Source organism: Puma concolor, chromosome C1 (assembly GCF_028749965.1).
Source record: "Puma concolor isolate L17-30 chromosome C1, mPumCon1.1.hap2, whole genome shotgun sequence".
Lineage (NCBI taxonomy): Eukaryota > Metazoa > Chordata > Mammalia > Carnivora > Felidae > Puma > Puma concolor.
In genome coordinates this window covers 196,550,524-196,576,998 of record NC_141674.1, presented here as the reverse complement: position 1 = coordinate 196,576,998, position 26,475 = coordinate 196,550,524, and the positions used below count along the sequence as shown (strand labels likewise).

Below are 26,475 nucleotides of genomic sequence, written 5' to 3'. Positions count from 1 at the left end.
AGCTTTTTCTTTGATAAGTTGATACGTAATTCTTGCATGTAATTAGATGTTTTATAAAGGAATTGGGGATTATATGACAGGAGTCCAGGAATTTATTTAGTCTGTGAAAATTTGATTGTCTTTGTGCCTTGACTAACAGTGTTTGTCTTATTCACAGTAACTGTAGTACTGAATGGAAGTGGCTTGTAGACAGAGCAAGAGTTGGCAGCCGATGGACATGGCTTCAAGCCCAGATTTCAGAGCTAGAATACAAAATCCAACAGCTAACGGATGTTCACAGGCAGATTCGTGCCTCCAAGGTATTGTCTGTATTCTTGTATTTTTAAAAATATTATTACTGTTTTAGTTTCTCATCTCTCCACACAAAGGAATTATTATAAGACTTTATAAAAATGTAGTTAATATTAACATTTTTGATATGTCAGTTGCTATAAGTTGAAGCTATCACTATCATGCCTTTTTATTTATCGCGATGAGCAGTTCAGCTACTTGAGATACTTTTCAGTTGAGGTCCTGATAGTCCTTCCTGATCCCATTCTCTTTCCCCATGCCACTGTAGCCAATATTTTGACTCCAACATGTTTTGATATTTATTATTTTTATGTATGTTTTTATATTATTGGCACATAGATGTCTGTGTCTACAACTACTATTTTCCATGTTTTTAAAATTATTTATTTATTTAAAAAAAATTTTGTTTATGAGAGAGAGAGAAAAAAAAAACACAAGCTGGGGTGGGGGCAGAGAGAGAGAAAGGGAGACACAGAATCCGAAGCAGGCTCCAGGCTCCAAGCTGTCAGCACACAGCCCAACGCGGGGCTCGAATCCATGAAACGTGAGATCATGACCTGAGCCGAAGTCAGATGCTTAACCACCTGAGCCACCCAGGCACCCCAAGTTTTCTGTTTTTAAAGTCTATATAAATGATATATATACTACAAACTTTTTTGTGACCTGCTTGTTTTTGCTCAGCATAAATTTTACATTTTATAGATCCTGCATGTTATTTAATTGTATGAATGTGATGGAATTGTATGAGTACAATGGAATGTTCTATCTCTTCTCCTGTTTTCTATTGATAGACATATACATTGTTTAGTTTTATGCCAGTAAAAACAATACTGTAATGACTGTCTTCTATGTGTTTTTTTGTGAACAAAAAAGAGTTCTTGGTATATGCCTAAAAGTGGAAATGCTGGATCTTAGGCCTGGCTATCTTCAGCTTTCCTGTACTTACTGATGTGATTGGGTAATGAATTTTCCCAATGGCAGTGCATGAGACCTCATATTTCTTCACATCCTTGCCAACATTTCATAATTTTTAACCTCTTAATTTTTCCAGTGTAATGAGTATGAAATATTATTTTATTACTGTTTTAATCTAACTGTTCTTTACTATAGAGATTTGGACCTCAGTGTAATTGACCATCAAATGTTTTTTGTCTAAGAATTAACTTATTTTTTGCATTCACTCTTTTTTTGGGGGGAGGGTAGTTGGTAGAGGTATGTGTTCGTGAATTATTTTTAAATTTTGGAGACTAATGTGGTCAATTATGAATATTACACATCTCTCATGTTGTGGTTTTTTTCCAATTTTAATATATATATAATAGAAAATAATGCGTGTTCTTTGTGTGTTCATTATAGAATTCTTTGTTAATTTGTTGACTTTATATATCTGCTATATCTTTATACCTCTATATCTTTCCATTAATGATATAGATTTGTTAAAATTTCTCATTGTGAATTCTTCAGTTTCTTCTGGTAATTGTTAGTTTTTGCCTCTTACATTTTGAAGTAATGCTGCTTGGTAGATACAAATTTTTGATAATTCTAGGTGTTTCTTTTTATAAACTATAAATAGCTAGATTTAAAAAATTGACTCTGGGGTGCCTGGGTGGCTCAGTGGGTTAAGTGGCCAACTTTGCTTCAGGTCATGTTCTCATGGTTTGTTAGTTTGAGCCCCACGTTGGGCTCTGTGCTGATAGCTCGGATTCTGTGTCTCCCTCTCTCTCTGCGCCTCTCCAGCTCATACTCTATCTGTCTCTCTCAAAAATAAATAAACGTTAAAAATTTTTTTTTAAAAACCGACTCTGGTTTTTATTTTTTATTTGCCCTTATTCTCCTCTCTTTGTATTTATATCTTGTTTTCTTTCTTTCTTTTTTTTTAAGTGTATTTATTTATATTGAGAGAGAGAGAGTTCATGAGAGCACATGTGCCAGCAGGGGAAGGGCAGAGAGAGAGGGAAAGAGACAATCCTAAGCAGGCTCCACACTGTCAGCTGTCAGCACAGAGCCTGACTAGGAGCTTGAACCCATGAACCGTGAGATCCTGACCTAAGCTAAAATCAAGAGTTGGGCTCTCAACTCACTCAGCCACCCAGGTTCAAGACACCCTCTATCTTGTTTTTTCACCTTTTTGGATTGGTAGAATTTGCTTCATTCCTTTCTTTTCCCTATGCTGGTTTAAAAGCTATTCAGTACAGGTTTATTCTTTGTTATTACTCCCAATTTTTAACATACTTAACTATAAATAATCCTAACAATGACTAAAAGTACTCAGTATTTCATATTTTTACTTAAAACATGGATTCTAATGTTATTTAACTACTCATTGCATATGTCTACTCAATGTAGTTGCTTTTTTACGGTCGGTAATTAATTCTGTTTCTAACTAATTTTATTAAAAATGTGCTTACTTTTCTTTTGTGTTCTCCCTATAAAGCTAGTTTACAGATTAAGCTGCTGTAGCAAAGAAACTGAGAAATATCGCAGCTTTATGCAATACATAACACTTCATAACCGAGGGAGTGAATACAGGCTGTGGTCTTTTCTGTCTTGCTGCTCTGCTATCCTCTAGAGTAGTGGTGATGGCACTATTAAACAGGGTTGTGGTCACCTCCTCATTCTGGCCCTTGGGAAGTGAGAAGAGAAGTGCAGCATTGTTTGTTTTCAAGTTGGAGGTGACTTGGAAATTGCACTACTTTGTCCCACATTCATTGGCCTAGATTTAGGCACATGGCTGCAGCTAGATATGTAGCAGGGAAAGGTGAACAGTACAGTCTTACAATGAGAAGTTGTAGGCATAGCTAAAAATCCAGTAGGTGTGGAGTTTGGTTCTAAAAAAAAGGGGAAAATGAATATAGATTGTTGTAGTCTCTGCTACATTCCCTTTTCTCTCGGTTTACATTTTGCTGAAATACATTCTTTAGTGGCTTCTATCTCAAAGTACCTTCATTTTACCCTCACTCGTCAATGATACTTCAGGTTGATATAAAATTCTAATATGATGGTTCTTTTCCCTTCGTCCTTTAAAGATCCTATTTCACTGTTTTCTGCTGAGCAGTCTATCTGGTAACTTAAAAGCTGTTTTTGTATATTTGATGGTCTACATGTTTTTACCAATAGGTGTCTAATTATGGATTTATTTCTATTTTATCTGTTCTCAGAAGACACATTTTTAGCAATTCACTGAATTTTGACAAATAGGTAGTTTGCATAACCATCACCATTATCTCTTCCCCCATTAGTTATTGGAGAAAAGTGCTTGTTTTATAGGAAAATTGATAAAAGTAAGCTTTCTCACACATTGACTTTAAAGTTCTATCAGATAACTCATGTTGAGATGTCCTGAAAGACTTGGAAATATGAGTTATTGGAAAAGGCAAGTTTATAGGAAGATACAGATTTGGAGTTACTTTAGTAGAAATGGCACTTAAAGCTATGTTATTGTATCAATTTTTACTTTTTGTTATTTTTTTAAAAATTTATTTTTAACTTATTTTTTAATGTTTATTTATGAGAGAGAGAGAGCGCAAGAACAAGAGGGGTAGGGGTGGTGGGGGGGTGGGGGGGGGAGGATCCGAAGCAGGCTCTACATTGACAGCAGAAAGCCTGATGTGGGGCTTGAACTCATGCACCGTGAGAGCATGAGCTGAGCTGAAGTTGGATGCTTAACTGACTGAGTCACCCAGGCGCCCCTGTATCAGTTTTTAAATAAAATTCATTCATCTCTCCATCCTGTCTTATCTTCTGCCTTCCCTCTGCCTTTCCTTCATTCTTTCCCATCTTTGCTTTCACGTATACTTATTAGCGTAATGTGTGCTTAAGGTACACAGTGAAGAACAAAACGCACAGAGTTCTTAAATTTTTAGGGTTGAGGTCAAATGGGGGTGAAATTACACAGATGATTACACATATAAATGTTATTTTAATTCCAACCAAAATTTTTCCCCCAAAATTACAGGCTTTTGCTTGGAACTCAAAGTATATTTTTCCATTGAAATAATAATATGAGGAGTTCTTATACAATCCCATCAAGTACTATTTAATTTAAATATTCCTAAATATCTCTTTGTAGCTTTGTTTTTATGGGAAACTGTATTCTACATAGTGAAACTGTGGACATTATGGAGATAATATTGTAAGGTTGATGGTTTTTGGTCTGAAAAGAAAAAGCTGAGAAGGAAAGGAATCAGAGCTCTTAACGACATGTTTACTCATATGGTTAGCCCAATGGTACCAAGAGTCTGTATGTAAATAAAGACTAGTAAGTTTTAGGTACTATCGTGAGTTTACATTCTGGTAGGGGAGAGAGACCATGTAAATAATTAATTGCAATATAAGGTAATATGTGCACTGATACATGTTTTTAATAAGATATAGAAGTGCCATAGAGAGAATGCATAACTCTTATTTAGGGGTTAGCAGGTCAGAGAAAACATCAGCAAAGAGGTGATGCCTCAGTATGGTTTTGGAGGATAAATAGTTTGCTTGAACCAATGGAACTGGAAAAGGGCATTCCTTGAAGGTCTGATGGTATGAAACAACATGATATGTTTTGGAATTTACAAAGTAGAATGAAAATTCAAAGGAGCAGAAAGTATGAGTTGCACAAGGATGGGAGAGGAAACTAGGAATGAATGAATGAATGTTATTGAATTCCTTGCATAATTTGTCGATTGTCTGTAGGAAGGTGAATAGGAGGATAGACTTTAAACCCTTAGGCTTACCTGTTCTCTCTGTTGGATTTGGGAGAATTTTCTTCAAGAATAGTTTCCTGATGGAAGTCGTTACTGTTTCTTAACTGTCTTCACCGAAACCTTCAGTAATTTCCCAATTCTTTCAGATTACCAGATAATTTATCCTTTCTGATCATCTTCTTTAAAGGAAATAATATCACAGGCATTTTTATAGTAAATAGAGTTCTTAGAACAAGTCAAGTTTATACCGATTAGGAAATTTCCAAGAAAGTAGATTCCTAGTAAAATTGATTACTAAGTTTCATACTTGAATCTACATAGTCTGGTTCATTGGTGTTTTAATGTTTTGTGTGTTCTAAACAGTGCTATATACTTGTTTAAACATTTTTAAATTTTGATTATGTCATCTATTGGGATAAATTATTTTTAGGAAAGAAATCTAAACTTCCCACTAATAATTTATATTTTTCTTAGTTCAGGCTAGATGTGTATCTGGCCCTTTGTTTTCTTAAGGATCACGTTATGTTTACTTTATGGAAAAGTCACTACAGTATTTCTTTTAATAGTTTCTTCTTACATTTCTTGGAAATCAAGGTGTGTAGTTGATTATTTATGTGTAGTGTAGTTAAATTATTATACTGAATAGAGAAAACTGCACTTTCTTTGCTCTTCTGGCTTCTTGAATTACTGTAATTAAAAAATTGAGAAGCATGTGGCTAAGTTATTTTGAAGGAACTTTCTATTTAACTTACCTTGAAAGTGAAAAAAAATCCTTTCTTAGTTAAATTAGAGATAAGGGGAGGGGAAAGAGATCTAGAGATATTCTTTTGTAAATATCCTGTTTAAACAGGGCAGGAAACACTGAGATCTACTAGTAGATCTAAACATTTTAGGTTTTTTTTTTTTTTTTAACTTTTATTTATTTTTGAGACAGAGAGAGACAGAGCATTAACGGGGGAGGGTCAGAGAAAGGGAGACACAGAATCTGAAACAGGCTCCAGGCTCTGAGCTGTCAGCACAGAGCCCGACGCAGGCCTTGAACTCACGGACTGCAAGATCACCACCTGAGCCGAAGTTGGACGCCCAACCGACTGAGCCACCCAGGCGCCCCACATTTTAGGTCTTTAAGCTGCCATTTGCCTCTTCTTTGACACACTGGGGGTAGTCTAACTTTTGCTAAATTTTTAGAAAGAAGAAAGCACATGTTAGCAACATTCCTTCCTTGTTCTTCCAACACTTTGTCAACACATTACAACTTCCATGTTTCTCCTTTTCTTTCCTTCAGCTTTCACTAAGACAGTAGCTTCTCATCACTTTCAGAAAAAAATTAAAATAGTTTTTCTTGTTTGAGAAGTTGGTTAGCCTATATTAAATGTTTTCTCTTTTAGATTTCGTTTGTTATCTATATTTTACATTGTAATTTTGTGTATTTAAAATTTTTCATTTAAATTTTTTTAAAATCTTAGCTTTCATGACTTTATATAAATACTGATGATGATGTTGAAGCCATTAATTATTTTTTCACTAAACCTAGTTGCTGGGTAAGGATCTCTTCAAGTGTTCATATCAGGAATAGTTGTCTTCTGGTGAGGTTTACTTGCTTTCATCTTATGCTAGAGTTTTCATGGGTCTCAGTCATTGCAACTCATCCCACTAAAACATTTCATATCTTTGTTATTTACCTTGTTTTCTCTATGATTAGACTATTCTTTTTCTGAGTTTTTTAAAAATTCAGCTTTATTCAGGTATGATTGACAAATAAAATTTTAAGATATTTAAGTGTACATCATGGTGACCCAACACACCTGTATTCTTTTCCTGATTTTTAAGAACTGAAACTATCTCTGTAGTGTCTTCAAAGGATATAATCTTCTTCCCTTTTTACTCTATTCTCGGCCATTGTGAGAGTTTTGTCCAGGGCAGCAGTTTAAGGGGGAAAACAATAGATTATGACCTTATTACAGATGTCTTCCTGGTTGAATTTTTAAAATATTACTTTTCATTGAACTAATTGTAGCAAGTTTCCTACTTCTAAATAGGTAGTATTCTAAAGGTTCAAAAATTGATCTTTTGAAATTCAGGATCAGTTTTTCCATATGTACAAGATTATTAGTAAGGGTTATGAAAACAGGCTAATTCACAGCAGCCTGGCTCATAAAATAATCAAACCAATGGGAATTATAGCTACATTGATATGATGAAAATTTGTATTTGTTTTACAAGCAGATACTGTTGAAAAATCTGGTGAGACGCTTTTACAAATTTTGAATGACATTTCAGATACTTTCAGTCAAGAACTTTTGAGATTGATGATCCTCTATCAAGTCTACTTTAACTTTAAAAATATCAAATGAAACAAAAATTTTTCAAAAATATATTTCTTCAGATTTCTTGATAGCCATATCTGTGCATTCTAGGACAATAGTTATTGAGATGGGATCAACAACTGGATCTCCTTCTCTTTGTAAAAGTTACTAGCACTGTTGGAAGTGTAGTTTAAAAATAATGATAATAACTTACTTGTTACTTTTACCACACATCAGTGGTAATATATTGCTACAAAATAATAAAATGTATGTTTGATACCATACCTGAATGTGTTCATGCTACAGTGATATATGCTCCAAATTAAGGTGTAAATTGAAACTATCCATATATAACATTGTAATTTATAGGCTGTTTCCATCCTATAAATAGCACTTATACATGATATAAGCTGGCCTATACAGTTTTTTTTTAAATTTCCATCATGAACTACTGTACTTATATTAGTGTTTTAGTTGGCTTTTCATTACAAGAATATTTCAGCCACATAGCCATTTAATACTTATCTAGCCTATTAGGAGCTTATTGGCATTTTGCAAAACAACCACATATGTGTGTGTGTGTGTGTGTGTGTTTCTTTGTGTGTGTGTGTATACAACCATTAATATACAAGTATACATATATACAACCATATACACACACATTTATACATTATGTGAAAATATATATTATTCTTTGTAGGGGGGAAGTGGTAGAAGCGGTAGGGAGGGAAAAAGTTTTACGGTGAGAACTGATTATGAAACTGTTGAGATCATCTCTGTGCATTCTTTTTCCCCTTTCTCTTCTGTCTTCATTGCCATTGAGGGGCCTAAGGGTGAGAACAGTTGGAGTGAAGAATCTGGGGAATATGGGAGAATATTTAGCAAGCCAGTTGTGAGTAAGTATACGTGTGTGTGTGAATGGTAGGCAGGGAGGACAGAGGCAGCTAGATCCCTACTCTTTCTTCTAGTTTCTTACATTTCAGAAAATACCGCAGCACAGTTGAAAACTTGTGCCTGTATTATTAACTCATCTATCTAGTAAGCACTAGTGTGGCCTTGAGAGTACTTTTTCTCAATAGTGCAGTCCTGCCCTTTGTTGCTTGCTGGCAGCAGCAGAGTTGGAACTCCTTAGAGTGCTCGGAAAGAAGTTAGTACAAAGTCAGAATGTTGTTTGGATGCTTGTAAGCTTGGTACTTTAATTTATGAAGCTGGGAGTACTCAAATATAAAACTCAAATGGAAATGCTAGCTACCAAAATACTCGAAGACTGTATCAGGAAGTGTTCCAAATTTCAGCGTGAAATATTCACATTCTATGTATAAGCCTTTATTTTAAATGTGTCATGCTTTTTACTGCTAATAACTAAAACCAATAAAAGGAAAAATAATTGCATGTATACAATTTATGACAATATTTCACAAACCTAACCCTTAAGACATACATTTTATTTTAGGTACACATGTTTTAAATCAGCCAAGTTTTTACAGTTAGACTGTACTTTCAAGTGTGCTTTCTGATTTCCAAGCAATAATGAGAAGCATGGTTTCATGTGCATTGTAACATTAAAATTGATTTAGCAGTCAGTTTGTTTTCATTTCAACTCTTTAATTGCTGTTTGCCTAGGGGATAGTGATCCTAGAAGAATGTCAGCTTCCAAAAGACATTCTGAAAAAACAAATACAATTTGCTGACCAAGCGGCTTCATTAAATACGACAGGGAATCCCCAGATTCCCCAAGAGAGTCAAGATCCTTTACCAGAACAAGATTTTGAAATGTCACCAAGTAGTCCTACACTTCTTCTTCGCAACATAGAAAAACAGGTAATGTGAAGTAAGAGTAAGATGGGAGTGGCACGAAATGACTTTTAATCAATTTTATGAACTCTTCAAATAAACCTGTGTGTCTGCTTGGGATCTTGGTTATTAAAGTTTGCCATTTGACATTAAATATAGTTAAAATATTTAGTATGTGACTGGTCTCTCTTATAATATTGATAGAATTAAGATTATTTACATATTGTATACAAAGTATTAGTACATAGCCATAGGATAACTCATTTATGCAAGGATTGGAAAATCTTTTTTTCTAAAAAAATTGCTCATCATTGGACTTTTCTTTCCTGGGGAAAGAGGAGTGATACCACTTAATAGATCTGAATCTGAATAGTTGTTTGATCAATTTATTGATAGAGATTTTTAATGAAAGATATCAGAATATGAGTTCCTTTATTTAAAAAAGGTCATGTAAATAAATGGCAAATTAGCCCCTAACAAATTACTTTGATTCTAAAGCCTTTCCTGATATTTAAATTCTATTATGGTTGACTCTAGAAGTCTAATTATTTTTTCCTGTATCTATCCTTTAAAATCATACCATTTATTTTTATTTAGACATTGGTGGCTTTTGAACAAACCTGACTTTCTAGGAGTTTGTTAACTTGCAGCTGATCTGAATCTGCTGGAATCTACCCAGTTGGGATCACAGCTGCATGATTACCTTGTTCCAGTGGGTAATGTGGATTCATGCCTGCCCACATCTAATTTTTCTAAGTTTTTCTGACATATATTGTGAAATAATTTAGTATTAGGTTACTACTATTTTATTTCCGGTAAATCAGGGTATGGTGCAACGCCTCTTCCCCCATATTTGTTGCATTTACAGTTGCCTAGAGTTTTCCTTAATTGCAGAATTGCATAATCAAACTACTTTTATGACTATTTTGTAATTCAGAAAGTTATTTTATAATCATCTGATATTAAATTGGAATGCACTTTACCAGATAGGTGGTGTTTTCAGTAGTGTTGCTTATGTTCCCACTTTACTCTCTTTTCTCTCTCATCCCATAGGATTACTACCCTTTCAGTTTGGCCCTAATTATTTCTCACTCCAGAATAATGTACTTGCTTGGTCAGTCAGGTCTTCTGTTTTTTTGTTTTCGTTTTTATTTTTTTTACCTGTAGTTCATTATTTATCCTTTGAAAAGAGATTCTTTTAATATTTTTTTTTCTCCTTGTTAGCACCGATTTGTTTTGTTAGACCTGAGTTAATAATATCAGAATGGGCTAATTTACAGGGTCTAGTGAGAAATGAAATCACATAGCTCTTTGTTAAAAACAATTTTGAAGAGTTTTAAGTCAGTAGCAGCAGGGCATTAAGCAAGCATGGCACCCTTCTGAGTGCAGCCTTGTGTGACTGCTCAGGTTGCTCACCCATGAAGTTGACCCTGGGTATCACATGTTTATTTTTGGTCCCATTGCTGACAGGAGTGCCAGAGGCTTTGGAAGAGAAGGGAACCGGGAGTTGTGAGAACAATGGTAATGGCTTTAGGTATAGGAAGAGTAGAGCAAAAGGATACAGAAAGGGACACCAGCAATCTCTTGTAGAGGTCGTTAGTAAGTTGCCTATGAACAGGTCATTTGCTCTTGAAACATATGCTAATAATGTTTTCGTAGTTAATTAAAAAATTGTTTACAAATGCTGCTGAAGAGGGATGAGAATTAAGTGGCAGGCCTGGCAACCCTGATACTACACACATTTTTCTTAAGATAACCTGTTGGTATATAACTGTTTGTTGACTATAGTGGACCTTGAATATAGATCCGGTATTGATGACTTACCTGAATTAATTTTATTAGAGAAATGTTCGCTTCCCAAACAAAATTTATTTATGTATCTCAAAACAATGAAAGGGTTGGCAATTAAAATACTAAAGGCACTATTAAGTTGTACACTGATATGAGTTTTAAAAAGCAACTTACTGGTCTATAATATTAATGTATACTTGCATTATTAGATAATGTATTTTATTCATAAATTAAAAGGTAACTTTATTTTAGAACTTTAGGTAATTTAAATTTCAAACTGGTGTATTTACATTAAAAACCTTGTTATCCAATAGCTAGTAAGTGTTTTAACTTTGAGTTGATTAGTTTTTATCTTAAGAGTTTAAATTATGCCTCTCCTAATTTTACTTTTTTCTCATTTTTATTATGAATTTCTTATCCCAAACATGGACTCAGATATTTGTGATTTTTATCGGGCTGGATTGAGTTGGTTGTTATAATGTTCTTTTGAGCCAATTATTCACATGTACCTAACCGGTTACCTCCAGGGGCTTAGATTTTTAATGATATTTTTGGCAGTGGAACATTGAAAAGAGTGTATCAGTGTTTTGGACTGAAAAATATGGGATACTTTATAAATTTCTTTGTATGACTAAACTAATGAATGCTTACCAAGTGGATAAAGACTGAATTTGTACTGATTTTGAAAATGAGCTTTAATTGAAAAATGAGTGATAATTTTTAAAATGAAGTCATTTGGTATGTATTACTTTTTAAGAAAATAAATGGTAAAAAATTTTCAGGGTCCTTTTCAAAGATTTTTTGAAGAATTCAAATATTAGATTTAGTTCTATTTTATTCTTTAGTTTCATTATTTCTAATAGTATGTTATTAGTTTCATACAAATGAAAAATTTAAAATAATTATTTTATGTGCCCCTCTATTTTATAATGGAATATCTTTCAGTTAATAAAAATGGTGACACAGGTCTACATATTTAAAACAATAAAATCATACATTAGTAAGTGAGAAAACCAGGTTTTAGAAAATTGATGTGACACGATTAAATTAGAACTGTGTGTGTGTGTGTGTGTGTGTGTATGTGTGTTGTATTTACTCACATATACTCAGAAAACTTAGTCTAGAGGGATGGATATATACCAAGATATTAGCAGTGTTTTTACTCTGTGAAATATGAATGCAAGAGAATTTCTTTTCCCTTTTTAAGCCCCTCTATACTTTCCCTTTTTCTACAATAAACACAGATTACATATGTAATGAAAATAGTTGTCATTCTTCTGTAGAAACGTACTGTTTCCACTGACGTGGCCTATGTTTATTGTAATTGTTGTAGGTTATTGTTTTAGGATAATTTAATATTTATCACATATTACAAATATATTATGTATATTTAAATTTGGAGTAAGGGTCAATGAAAATTTGGAGTACCTAAAAATACCCTGATATTTTTGAATTAGGAAAAATATTGAGAAACAGTGTGGCATTGGATTCAAGCCTGAATTTCTTACCAACTTTATAATCCTTGCTCAAGCTTCAATTTCCTCAGCTGTAGTTGATTTTAATAGTAATATCAGTAGTTCTTTTTTTTTTTTTTTTTAAATTTTTTTTCAACGTTTATTTATTTTTGGGACGGAGAGAGACAGAGCATGAACGGGGGAGGGGCAGAAAGAGAGGGAGACACAGAATCGGAAACAGGCTCCAGGCTCTGAGCCATCAGCCCAGAGCCTGACACGGGGCTCGAACTCACGGACCGCGAGATCGTGACCTGGCTGAAGTCGGACGCTTAACCGACTGCGCCACGCAGGCGCCCCAATATCAGTAGTTCTAATACTAATTACTTTGCAGGTTAATTGTAAAGATTAGAAATAATCTGTTTAGTGCTTTGTATAGTGCCTGGCACATAGTAGGTACTTCATAAATTATAACTATGACTTTGTTATTATTAACTTGGCTGCCTCAAAGGAAATATTTTGTAGATGCTATTAGCTAAATTCAGATGTTTTTTTTTTTTTTTCAACGTTTATTTATTTTTTTGGGACAGAGAGAGACAGAGCATGAATGGGGGAGGGGCAGAGAGAGAGGGAGACACAGAATCGGAAACAGGCTCCAGGCTCTGAGCCATCAGCCCAGAGCCTGACACGGGGCTCGAACTCACGGACCGCGAGATCGTGACCTGGCTGAAGTCGGACGCTTAACCGACTGCGCCACCCAGGCGCCCCAATTCAGATGTTTTAAGAGGATAGGATGAGTAGATAAATGACCTGTAACAAAAATGGATATGGTAAAGGACTACTTTAAAATGTGAACATACTTACAATAAATGGAAAAATTAATAGTGACATAAATCATCTTTGGAGATTAAAATATTTACTAAAATATAAGCATTTACTTGTTTCATGAAAAGTCAAGCATTTAGTAGGTGCTAAAGGTGTGAGACTTAACTCACATGTCTTGCTTAGCAGTAGTAAAAGGTTACTTGTTTTCTTGCAGAGTGCACAGTTGACGGAAATCATCAACAGTCTGATTGCCCCTCTCAACTTGTCCCCAACTTCATCACCCCTATCCTCCAAATCCTGTAGCCATAAATGTCTAGCGAATGGCATTTCCAGGAGGTAGGTATCAGTGAGATAGTTTGGTTTCTAAATTTGACTTTGGTGATTTTATTTTATTTTATTTTTGATCTTTTAAGTAGTATAGCTGCTTTTTTCTTCTTAAGCACTATTAGAGTATGATCAATAGAACATGGATACGTTTTTAGATAGCATCAAACTTACATAATTAAGATTACTGTAAACCTTAGAACGAGGGAGAAAGTTTTCCAGGATGTTTAATGTTTCTGAAAAAGAAAAACTGCGATACCCTTTGTTAAAGAAGTACTGCTTTATTTAACACACGTTCCATTTTGTACATTTTCTATTCTGTAGCTCTATATGGCCTTTTCAATGCATTTTAAGAAAAGAGACGCTAGATATATTTTGGACACAGAAGATGGATAGATTTCATCCGCAAAATTCAGTTTAAGTTTCACTTAATCTGTATCTCAGCTTTTATAAGGAAAAAAATTTTTTCTGAATGTAGTTAATATAAAAATTCCTGTAATCATTAGCAATTTATTACGTTTATCAGCAGATACACAATTACATATATATGGGATCATAATTCTTTTTTGGGAACAGCTTTTGTTCTCTTTTATTTTCCTTATTTTTCTCTTTTAAAGATTCAATTAGAATTAAAGATGCTAATAGAATATTATTTTGTGTGAACATCTAATTTTTTTCAAATAAAATTGTAATGTGGGCTCCTTTAACTACCATAGAGGACTGAGTATAATTTAGTATTGGGAAATATTTATATTAATAATTATATGATTTATTGTTAAATTTTGTTTAATATGGCATGAAAGAAACATTTGTACCATGGTAAAAATGATTCAGAGTAGCTATCACATTCTTAATGAGATTAGTGGATATAAACTGAGTCTTAAATATAGTGTTATTTGGGTTTTATTTCTAATTTGTTATTTGGAAAATCTAAGTTTTGATACTTTCACTATTTCATTTGTGCTGAGTCTTTTATTCATTGTTGTGTTACGGAAAAAGTTCTTCTGTTGGTTTCACTTTATTTTTGTTGATTTTATATATTCATTCTTTATATCACTGATGATTCACTTTGAAAGCAGATTCTCACATATTGTGTAGGACAACTCTGATATCTTCATTTATGAAAACATATGCTAATTAAGGAAGTCATAATTACACAAACAAAAAGTCATAATTACAAGTTGAGCCATTAAATACCATTAAATTGGTGTGCAAACGTTGTGATTTGTGGCCATGCCCATTTTAGGTAACACTTGTTTACCTAACCAGGTATTACACTATTACATAAATATGCATGTGTGTACATATTTTCATTTTAATGTACTTGCCTATATTTTTCATTATTCATTCACACAGCATATTGCATAATTATTTGCTGTATGTCATATAGTCAAAGTTCTAGGTTACAAAGATGAAGACAATCTCCACTTTTAGCTAACTTGCAGTCTCATAGGTGAAACATAATAATTTAAAATATGTAATAATAAAGGAATTGTGTGAAGTTGTTTGAATATTTGATTTTAATAGCTGTCATAGTTGAAAAGATAGCTCATAAAGATAACATGGTTCCAAATGAAAGAGGTATAACATGGGCTTTATTTACTAAATCATGATACTTTTTCAATTCTGTCTACTAATAGTTCAGAGGTTCTTGTTGACATCTGCTAGTAATTGCTATCTTTCCTGATCTCAGGTATTTATTCCTACAAATTAATTGGAAAGTTTGTTTTTGAAAGTTTAGGAAGGGGCCTGGGGGGAAAACTAAAAAAAAGGAAAAAAAAAGTTTATAATAGGTTCAAAATCTACTTAAATTCTTTGTTTGATAGATTTAAGACCAGATTAAAGTTTGCTCTCCAACTTTTTGAAGTATGCTGATATGTAAGTGTTTTCATTAGTTTTATTAATTTTACTAATTCATTTATTTTTGGCAATAATCAGCATTTTTTCAAAATGCTTTCTATATAACATGAGTTCCTTTCAAAAAGCATTCTCACATTTGTTGTCAAAATACATTTCTTGTGAAGAAAAGATTTTATAACATTTGCTAGAAAATGTAATATAGCCACCTTTCATTTAAAGAGAAAGTAAGCAAATTTAGAATATTAGAGATTTTGTTTAAAATGTATAATTTATGTTTAAGTTTATTAACTGTTTTTAAGTGCTTTGTTACCACATAACCAGCAAACTGCTGTGTGAAACAAAAGATTTGGGGGATACTTCTGGTTTCATTAAATTTTTTGTAAAAATTCTGTTTGTGATAAATATATACCATAATATACAAGTCTATTTAACCAGGAACACAGAAACTGGAACATATTGCAGATAACAGAGTAATAATTCTGAAGGAAAAGTAGAAAGTTTTGAGGGTTTGTGATTGTTGTCTCACATGCCAAAGGGAGGTACTAAAAAATGTCTCTTGGCTTTGTCAGTTACAAATTGAGACCTTAGCACAAGCAGTGTAGTGGCATGATGGAGAGAGACAAGCGTGAGCTAGTAAGAGAATTGGAGATGAAGTACAATGGAGTCAAGGTTACATTTTCAAAATTGCTTGCTGTAAAGGCCAAAATAAAATGGATGTACAAGGTCAAGAAAGGTATTTTGTTTTTAAAATGGAAGAAATTTTTGTTAACCCTTTAGCTATATTGCAAAAAATACTTAACTGATATTTGTAGAACTAGTAAGAATTTAAAAGCAGTCTGTAATTGAACTTTTTATAAAATAAGCAAATGCATAATCGTGAAATTCTATAAATTTAACGGATTATTTTAGTACTCACATTTGAGAATATTACCATAGATTTAGAAAATTAATTGGACACACAATTTTATATTACAGTAATATATGAAAAAACTTTGGTTTAAAGATATCTGTATTGAAGGAAGGTGAAATTTATCTATTTATGAGCCTTTTGATCCTGGAAGTAAATAAATGCCGAATGAGGCCTAAATTTAGTTCTTACATCTTTGTCATTTTTCAGCATTGTTGTTATTTTTTTCTTCACATGTAAAATGTGAAAAAAAAATCTTTAAAACTCAAAGGTTTTCACGAATAAGGACTTAATTAGTTTAATGTTATTCAAACTTGACACTTAACTAGAAAGTACTTTCTGAAGATGTCCCTTTTAAGCATATAAATACTATTCATTTTATGTATTTCAGTAAATGCGAAGGTAAGAAAATTAATCATTTGAATAAGAACTTTTAAAATCCTGATAAAACAGGGGCACCTGGGTGGCTCAGTCAGTTAAGCATCCAACTTCAGCTCAGGTTGTGATCTCGAGGTCTGTGAGTTCGAGCCCTGTGTCGGGCTCTATGCTGACAGCTCAGACAGAGCCTGGATCCTGCTTGGGATTCTGTGTCTCCCTCTCTCTCTGCCCCTCCCCAGCTCGCACACTGTCTCGGTCTCTGTCTCTCTCTCTCTCTCTCTGTCTCAAAAATAAACATTAAAAATAATTAAAAAATAAAATCCTAATAAAATGTATACAACATAGAATTTACCATTGCAACCATATTTATGTTTAATGGCAGTTAAGTACATTCATTGTTGTGCAACAATCACCATCATCCATCTCCAGAACTTTTTTTTCATCTTTCTGAACTGAAACTCCATACCCATTAAAGAGTAACATCCCATTCTTCCTTCTTTCCATTCCTTGGCAACCACCACTCTGCTTTGTGTCTCTGTGAATTTGACTACTTTGGATATCTCACGTAGTCCTACAGTATTTGTCCTTTTGTGACTGGGTGATTTCATTTAGCATAAGGTCATCAAGATTCATCCATATTGTGACATGTGTCAACATTCCCTTTTTAAGATTGAATAATATTCTATTTTATGTATAGAATACTTTTTTTTAGTCCATTGATACCTGGGTGAACATATGGGTTGCTTGCACCTTTTGGCTATTGGGAATAATGCTGCTATGAACATGAGTATAGAAATATGTGTTTGAGTCCTTGCCTTTTTTTTTTTTTTTCGTTTTCATTTGAGTCCTTGCTTTTTAATTTTTTGGACATATATCCAGAGGTGGAATTGTTGGATTGAATAAGAATATTTTATTAGGTATTTTGAAAATGAGAAATTAGTGAATGTTAATGATATTTCTAAGCCAAAAGCTAAGAAAAAGCAAGAAACCAGAAAAGTAAGCAAAGCTCAGCATCTACTATTGTCTGAGGACAAATTCTGACAAAATTGAGTTTTGATAGCTTTGTGGAGGGATAAAGAGAAATCAAAGCCAAATCAAAAATCAAGTGAAGTTTTAATAGCTTGTGGGGTGAGAGGAAGATAAATCAAAACCTTGCCTCTGATAGGGAGATGAAATGAAATCTTCCTCCATGGTTTACAGCCTCAGAGTAAATGTAACTCAGGAAGAAAACTGTTTCCCCTTCCCCACATAGGGCACCATGGGGGAGAGTTGCCCTGGTCCCGAGCAGAACAGAAACAAAACGAAACTTCTCTGTCTTTGAGATAGCCTGACCATGGTGGGGACTTGCACATTGATTTTTAGTTCAAATTTGTATTAATGAGTGATCCAAGGAATCCCTAGTTTAAAATGGTTTGGGAATGGGTCATACTACAAGGTAGATGGCAGAGGCAATTGTAGGTTCACTTCTTCACTGGAAGAAGACACCTTCTTTCTTAGCCCTAGAAAATCCTTAGGAATAATTTTTCAAGGCAGTGATCAGCACACAGTTAAATATAATCAAATATGTAAGGACATCAGTAGGAGTAAGAATAAGGAAAATAACAGCAAAAACAGATTACAAAGTTCTCAGATACCAGAATTATTAAACCCTGATAATTTTTAGAAAATAGTGCTGCTTCTGATTTTAGAAATAAAAGATAGGCTTGAAAATATCTGCAGGGAAGAAACTATAAAAGTTATGTAGCACATTTGAAAGAAGTCCAAATAAAACTTCTGAAAAATGCTGAAATTAAAGAACTAAGTAAGTTTGGGGAACCTGGGTGGCTCAGTCGGGTAAAAATCCAACTTCAGCTCAGCTCTTGATCTCACGGCTCGTGGGTTTGAGCCCCACATTGGGCTCTGTGTTGACAGCTCAGAACCTGGAACCCAGAACCTGGAATCCCAGAGGATTCTATGTCTCCTCTCTCTCTGCCCCTCCCCTGCTCCCTCTCTGTCTCTCTCTGTCTCTCTCTATGTCTCTCTGTGTCTCTCTCTCTCTCAAAGATAAATATTCAAAAAATTAAAAAAAATAAATAAGTTTGGCAACATTGACACAATTGAAGAGAGAACATATAACAGAAGATAGATTAGAAGAAAAATTCCAGATTGTAGGAAAAGAGACAAAACTGTGGGAAATAACAAAGAGTCATTTAAACAAGTGAAACATATTGAGTAAGTCTTAAATGGAGACCTGAAGATGAGATAGAGAATGGAGCAGAAGCAATATTTGAAGAGGTTTTGGTTGAAAAATTACCTGATCTGATGAATGACACCAAATTCAGGAAGCCAAACACAGATTCTTGAGCAGGACAAATAAAAAAAAAAAAAAATCTGTCCATAGAAACAGAGGAAATGGGGAAAAAACAAAGACAAATGGAACATTTGAAAGCAATAATGGAGGGGGGAAGGAGGAAGATATCACCTTAACTGAAGCCACAGTTGGACTAACAGCTGACTTCTCAAGAATAAGAGCCACAGTGCAGTGGAAGGGGATCTTCAGTGAGTTGAAAGAAAACTGCCAGCCTAGAAATTCTATACCCAGAGAAAACATCTTGAAAGCCTGAGTGTGAAACACAAATGTTCTCAGACAAATCAAAACTGAAGAGTATGTCACTAGTAAATTCTAATTATAATGATAACCATGGTGTGCGTCAGGCAGTGGAAAGTGATGATACTAGAGGAGTAATTGGAGATGCAAGAGACAATGAAGAACAAATGAAATGGTAAATAATTATATGGGTATATTTAAACAGTAGTAAAACATGTCTAATGGGGCCAAAAAGAAAAAAAAAAATCTGTGGCAACAGTAGCATGTAGGTCAGGAGGAAGAAAATGGTTTGAAGTTGTTCTCAAGTCCTTGAATTATTCAGGGCACTGGTAAAAGTACTGATTTTGATTTAACTTTTTATCTTTCTATGCTAAATATGAAGAGGAAGTCCACGTGGTGGGGAGGAGGCTTCATAGGTGCCAGTAACGTTCCATTTCTTGGCCTGAGTGACGATTATGGGACAGGAGTAGGAGGAGTAGAGAGGAGTAGGTGAGGCATTGCTTCATATTAATAAGTTAAACATAAGATAAACATTTTATGTTTTTATCTATAGGTAACATATTTCACAATCAAAAAGTTCAGAAAAATAGGATACAAATTATACACTTTAAAAATGATAAATAGAAAACACAGTGGCCATAATAGGTTTAAAAAAACAATTAAAAAATTTTTTAATGTTTGTTATTTTTGAGACAGAGAGAGAGTATACGAGTGGGGAAGGAACAGAGAGAGATGGGGACACAGAATCCGAAGCAGGCTCCAGGCTCTGAGCTGTCAACACACAGCCTGATGCAGGGCTCAAACCTATGAACCATGAGATCATGACCTGAGCTGAAGTCGGACATTTACCCTGAGAATGATCCAGTTAATTGATTTTATAACCTTTGCCCTTTATCTGTCAAATCTGTCTTAATCTAGGATATCCATTCTTTTTAAATGAAAGCATTCATACATACTTATGGAAAGCAGATGAAGAATGCCTAAAAAACATAAAAAGGACATGTAGCTGTAGTGTATTTTTAATTGTCCCTCTGATCGAAAAGTTCTTTTATAGGCACTTGTGAATTTTGAGGTGCATACTCAACTGAAATGTGTAAGTTAATTCAAATATCAGACCTAATAATAGCAGTATAATAATAGGAAGTTGCAGAATGTAGATATAGGCAAAAGGTACACTTAAAAATGATAGGAAATTTAGTGATTTACTGTGATAAATAATATATGTTTACTTTATAGTTCTTAAAAGTTATAATGGTGCCTAAATATTTACATTCTTTCTGCTCCAAAAATTTTATAAAATATTAACAACATTTGGCCCTTATTCAGTTCCCACTCCTACCCAATTTTTACAATCATATTATCTTAAAAGGTACATGTTAGTCTATTAAAATGTAGTATACCACAAAACAGATCATTGAGGATTAAAGGTATGTCTTGCAGTAAACGTTAAATATTGAGAGATAGTACATGATTGTATGAGAATTAAATAAGATAGTACATACAGATCTTATAACAATGCCTGGCATGTAAGAAATAGCCAAATAATGTTAACCATTGATATTCTTATGTAAGAACATATTATATATGTTAAAACTGTATATTAAAATTATAGGTAGTCTGTTATGTCTTTTATAGCCTGGCATTATACTAGTTATTTAAAACTATCCTTACTTTTTTAAAAGAGTACTTCAAAGTGGTCTTGGTTATGATAAGGATTTTAAGGCATATGTAGGGCCACCTGTTACTGGACACTCATCATATAGATACTGGAAATCAGAGATATCATCTGTTTCTCCATCATGTCTCTTGGGGAGATATAAGTTGCTGTCCTACCTTTGGTCTGCCTGGTGGGTATGGTACCCTGTAATTGAACCAAGTGTGTAAAAATTCAGGGTAAACATAGTGTTGGGTTTTATTCTCAAATTATATAAAACATACCTTCTCAAAAGATCATATTGGGACATTTAATCTCTCCCTCCCTGCCCCCCTAAAAAAGTTTTAACTTGTATTCATTTTTAACCAGTTAATAGTGCTTTTTATAATTTAGTTCTTTTGGGATAACCTGTGGTTATGAGAGTATAGAGTATACATTTTTATATATGCTTTTTGTTTTAGACATTTTGTGACCTTGAGCAAGTCAGTTAATCTCTTTATAGCTCATTTCTTTAAATTTACTGGGACATAACTATTTATAAAGTAGTTTCTAGTACTAATATTTTTCAATTAAATGTTTACTTTTGAGGAACTCTTTTTTTTGAAACAAATGAACAATAAAAATGTAAAGATTTCAACACAGCCTAAAATGTGTCTTTTTGTCACATGACTTTGTGATTTGCTTTGGATGTAGTCATTTTATGTTAGCTTATATCAAGAGACATAGTGAATAGAGACAAATTATTCAACATAACTTAAAAGCATAATCTAGAAGTTAATATGAAAGAGGTACTCGGGACAGTGGGAGAAATGAGGATTCTACTCAAACGCTAGAAACTTTCAAATAAGCCAAGAATTGTTGAAGTAAAATTTATTGCATATTGCCTTTCTTGGATGACACTGTGGTGAATTCAGTTTTTCTTTGATAACTCAGGCTCATGACTATGACCACATTCTCAGGGACTATGGAGATTAATACTTGTATATCTGTAAAAGAATTCACTTAGTAGTTCACAAAATATCTACTGTGTGACCTCAGTGGGCTAAGCATTGGATTGGGCACTGCGGATACATGTTGAATAAAAATACATGTGGCTTCTGTCCTCACAATATAGGCTCTAGTTGAAGAAAAATGCCATCAACCAAATACTCAAATAAATGCATAATTTTAAACTCTGATCGGGTACTATGAGAAAATTCATTGTTAAGCATATACCTTTGGAATCAGACAAATCTGACTCAATCCCAACTCTGCCATTTGGTAGCATTGTGATCTTGGGCAACTTTCTAAGTCACGGTTCAAAAGAAAAAAGTCTGCTTCCTGGATTGTTGTGAGGATCAAATAAAATAACAAGTGTGACATTGTTTTGCTTTACTTTTTTTTTGTTTTTTTGTTTTTTTGTTTTACTTGTTTATTGTCTATCTTTTTGGATGAGAAAATATAAGCTCCATAAAAGCAGGAGTTTTTTTAGTCTGAGTTATTAATTGCTATTTTCCTAGCATCTAGATCAGTGAGAGTCACATAATGGGCAGAATAGATGTTCGTTGAGTGAATGAAATGTCTTTCAAGATTTCTTGCAGGTAATCAGCATTCCATAAAAAAATATTTTGTACTGGGGCACCTGGGTGGCTCTGTTTGTTAAGCATCTGACTTTGGCTCAGGTCGTGATCTCTTGGTCTATGAGTTCAAGCCCCGCATTGGGTTCTGTACTGACAGCTCAGAGCCTGGAGCCTGCTTTGGATTCTGTGTCTCCCTCTCTCTCGCTCTCTCTCTCTCTCTCTGTCTCTCAAAAAAAAAAAAAAAAAAAATTGTACTTATTTGTCTTTTCTCCCCCATTGTCAGATTGATGCTTTAGTTATTGCTCTCATGGTTAATCTCCTGCAGTTCTGTTTCCTCTCATCTAACTTAACTCTGGACCAGAAAAGTAGATAACCAAAGTGGTAGAACGATTTATACTATAAGAGACATTTCTTAGTAAGAAAGAATGCCTCTCCTAACAGTAACAGGAGTGAACTTCTGTGAGGTTTTTTTGTTGTTTAAAAAGCTTTTGTGATTTCATCCATATTCTAGCTACTTGGGGTTGCCAAGTAAGTAATCTCATAAGTGAAGATTATTATTATTACTTCACTTATTTCTTCTAATAAGGCATACTTATTCCAGCTTTATATCACATTATATCATAATTTTTGTTTATAATTAGGTTAGAAGAAATTCAAGTTTTGAATTTTTAAATGTTGGCCACTATTCTGTTTATTAATTTTTAGTGGATCACATAGAGCTAGCTCAATGTTTGATATAATTTTTAAAAGACATTTCAGGTCATTTTTACAATATCCTACTGAACTGTTCTCTCACAATATCTAAAGTAAATTCACTTGGTTAATTATTTTCCAGGCTACCTGTTTGCCCACTTGTTATTCATTGATTGCCAATCCCCACCTCTTATTTAATGGCAGTATCTCCCAGAAGTTAGAATTGTTTTTTTTAGCTTTACTCATCTTGGCAACAGGGTCTAAGATGAGTCACCAGGAACTGAGAAAACTGAAAAGATTGAGTCTTCAAACAAATGAAGCATTACATTTTATCATCATCAGAGATAGTTATTAGTTTTTAGATCTCCTACTCGAAAATGAAGATAAAATGTCAATGGATCCTTGTTTACCCCATGGGGTATTATTATCTCTGAGAAAGTGAATTTCTATTTGAAGTAATGTCTAGATTTTTATTATTGTTATTGTTGCTTCTTTTTGCCTTAATGAGACCCAGAACATGATATGAAATTAAATTCCAATGAATCATTGCCATGCTATTTATTTCCACTAATGGTAATTATCTCATGAAATGCAACCATTCCTTCTAATTGGGTATCATAATTGAAAAACTGCAGTAAAACTGGCAAACTAATTACATAGAAAGTAATTCTTTTATACTTATAGTATCTTCAATAGTTACTTCTCACCAGAAAACCCTCTTAGCTGCATATTCTAGGCTGATATTTTCAACATAATTTTGGATTCATATGAGCAACACATTATCATATTAGCTGAATGTGTGACATCAATAAGGAAATAAAATTTCCCAGCTGTGATTTTTAAGTAATGCCAGTAGGAATTATTTTCTTTTGTAAAAACATTTCTTTCCCCTTCTTACCTGTAATTCTAAAACCTGTTTTTATAGAGAATGTGTGGCATCAATAAGGATATAAAATTTCCCAGCTGTGTTTTTTAAGTAATGACAGTAGGAGTTATTTTCTTTTGTAAAAATTCTTCTTTTTACCTCCAAGTCTAAAACTTAATGTTATAGGGAATGTTTAAATAGTGTTATAACTAGTGGATGGAATATCATGTATTTAAAAAATCATATGGTAACATGTTTAGTTTGGAATGTTACGTGGAAGAATCAGGATACCAAAACCATTGTATAGGAACATTTCATAGAAAAAAAGACTTGAAGGTTATAATTTTAATGAAAGCTGTATTTGTGTTTAGATGATGGGATTTTGAAATTCTTTTTCAACTTTTTTCTATTTCCAAATTTTCCTTAAAAATGAAAAATAGTAATTAGTAAAACAGAAAGTCTCCATTTCAAACTTTAAAACAAATTACATGTCAGAAAAACAGCTAAGAGATTATATTGAAGAATCTGAACCGTATCTCCCAAACTATATATTAGCTAGAGATGTTTGACAAACTTTAGGTCTCAATTCTCACAAAAATATAACCACTACATTGGTTTCATAGTCTCTTTGCTTAATGCTTTAAAAAGCACCACTTGAGAGGTGCCTGGGTGCTTTAGTTGGTTAAGCATCTGACTCTTTCAGCTCGCTGCCACTGCAGAGCCTGCTTGGGATTCTCTCTCTCCTGCTCTCTCTCTGCCCCTCCCCTGCTCACACCCTCATGCTCTCTCTCTCTCTGCCCCTTGCCTACTCTCTCTCTCTCAATAAATAAGTCAGAAAACCCCTTAAAACCAAAGTACTATTTGAGGGGCACCTGGCTGGCTCAGTCAGTAGGATATGGGATTCTTGATCTCAGGTTGTGAGTTTGAGCTCCATATTTAGACGTAGAGATTACTAAAAAAAAAAAAAAAAAAAAAAAGTACCACTTGAAGTTGAGTCAGAGATAAAAATAGCAGATGGCACTATAATTGTCTCTTTTACTCTCTACCTTTTATTATGGACAAGTTTGACATATAGAAAGCATAGTAAAATGAAATCACATATTCCCCAGGTTTAAGAATTCCCAAGATTTTGGGGGACCTGGCTGGCTCAGTCAGTAGAGCATATGATTCTTGATCTTGGAAATGTGAGTTCAAGCCCCACATCAGGGATAGAGTTTACTTAAAAAAATTCCCAAGATTTTCCTGATTCATTTCAGCTATTTCCCTTCCTGACACATTGTTTTCTGTGAATTTTTAAAAATCAAATTGTATTGATTGTTATTTTAACTTATAAATACTAATGTGTATTTATTTCTTTAACCAACTCTTCTTTTTAACATACCCACCATGGTATTATCATCTGCTTATTATTTTTATATTATTAGCCATAATGTGCTGCTATCGTGAAATTTCTATTCATATTCAGATTTCCTTCAAAATTATCTTTTTATGGTTAATAAAATATGGTTTATGAATCAGGATTGAAACAAAATCCATATTACATTTGGTAATTATCTCCTAAGTCTCTTACTTTCAAGTAGCCATTTAAAAGTCTATTAGAATTCTCTAATACAAGGGCACCTGTCTGGCTCAGTTGGGAGAGCATGCAGCTCTTGATCTCGTGGTTATAAGTTCAAGCTCCACATTGGGTATAGAGATTACTTAAAAACAAAATCTTAAAGGGTGGGTGCCTGGGTGGCTCAGTCACTTAAGCGTCCGAGTTTGGCTCAGGTCATGATGTCACAGCTCGTGGGTTTGAGTCTTGTGTTGGGCTCTGTGCTGACAGCTAAGAGCCTTGAGCCTGCTTCAGATTCTGTCTCCTCTATCTGCCTCTCCCCTGCTCGCGCTGTCTCTCTTTCTCTCTCTCTGTCTCAAAAATAAATCCACATTAAAAAAAGATTTTTTTTAATCTTTAAAAAAAGTCCGTAATACAAAAAAAAAATGATTTCCAGATGATATTTTTGTTTAGAAAAACAGTACAAGCTCATTTTAGGAAAATTGGAAAATTCACAAAATATTGAAAAAGTGGAAATCATATTGCTCAGAGTGTATTTCTTTTCTGTCATTTTATACATTATTTTCATAGTTGAGCTCTATTAGAAGCACTTTTAGATGTTATTTTAACATTATATCTGAAGCTTTTTCTACTTAAAATATTTCCTTTCCATTTTATTTTTTTTTTTTATAATTTTTTTTTTCAACGTTTATTTATTTTTGGGACAGAGAGAGACAGAGCATGAACGGGGGAGGCGCAGAGAGAGAGGGAGACAAGAATCGGAACCAGGCTCCAGGCTCTGAGCCATCAGCCCAGAGCCCGACGCGGGGCTCGAACTCACAGACTGCGAGATCGTGACCTGGCTGAAGTCGGACGCTTAACCGACTGCGCCACCCAGGCGCCCCTCCTTTCCATTTTAATGTCTGCATTAAGATATACTTTATTTCTTGAGAATAGGTATATAT

General features: G+C 33.8%; 1 protein-coding gene across 10 annotated transcripts in view; it reads left to right on the top strand.

Annotated features, from left to right (window-relative positions):
- The window catches only part of KANSL1L (KAT8 regulatory NSL complex subunit 1 like), a 133,331-nt gene that overhangs the window by 40,395 nt on the left and 66,461 nt on the right, over positions 1–26,475 (top strand). For all 10 annotated transcript variants that reach the window (XM_086719517.1, XM_086719520.1, XM_086719518.1 and 7 more), the window contains 3 exons: positions 158–299; positions 8,912–9,109; positions 13,364–13,485. In XM_086719517.1, the coding sequence (XP_086575643.1) occupies positions 158–299; positions 8,912–9,109; positions 13,364–13,485 (462 nt within the window). The remainder of the gene's footprint in view (positions 1–157; positions 300–8,911; positions 9,110–13,363; positions 13,486–26,475) is intronic.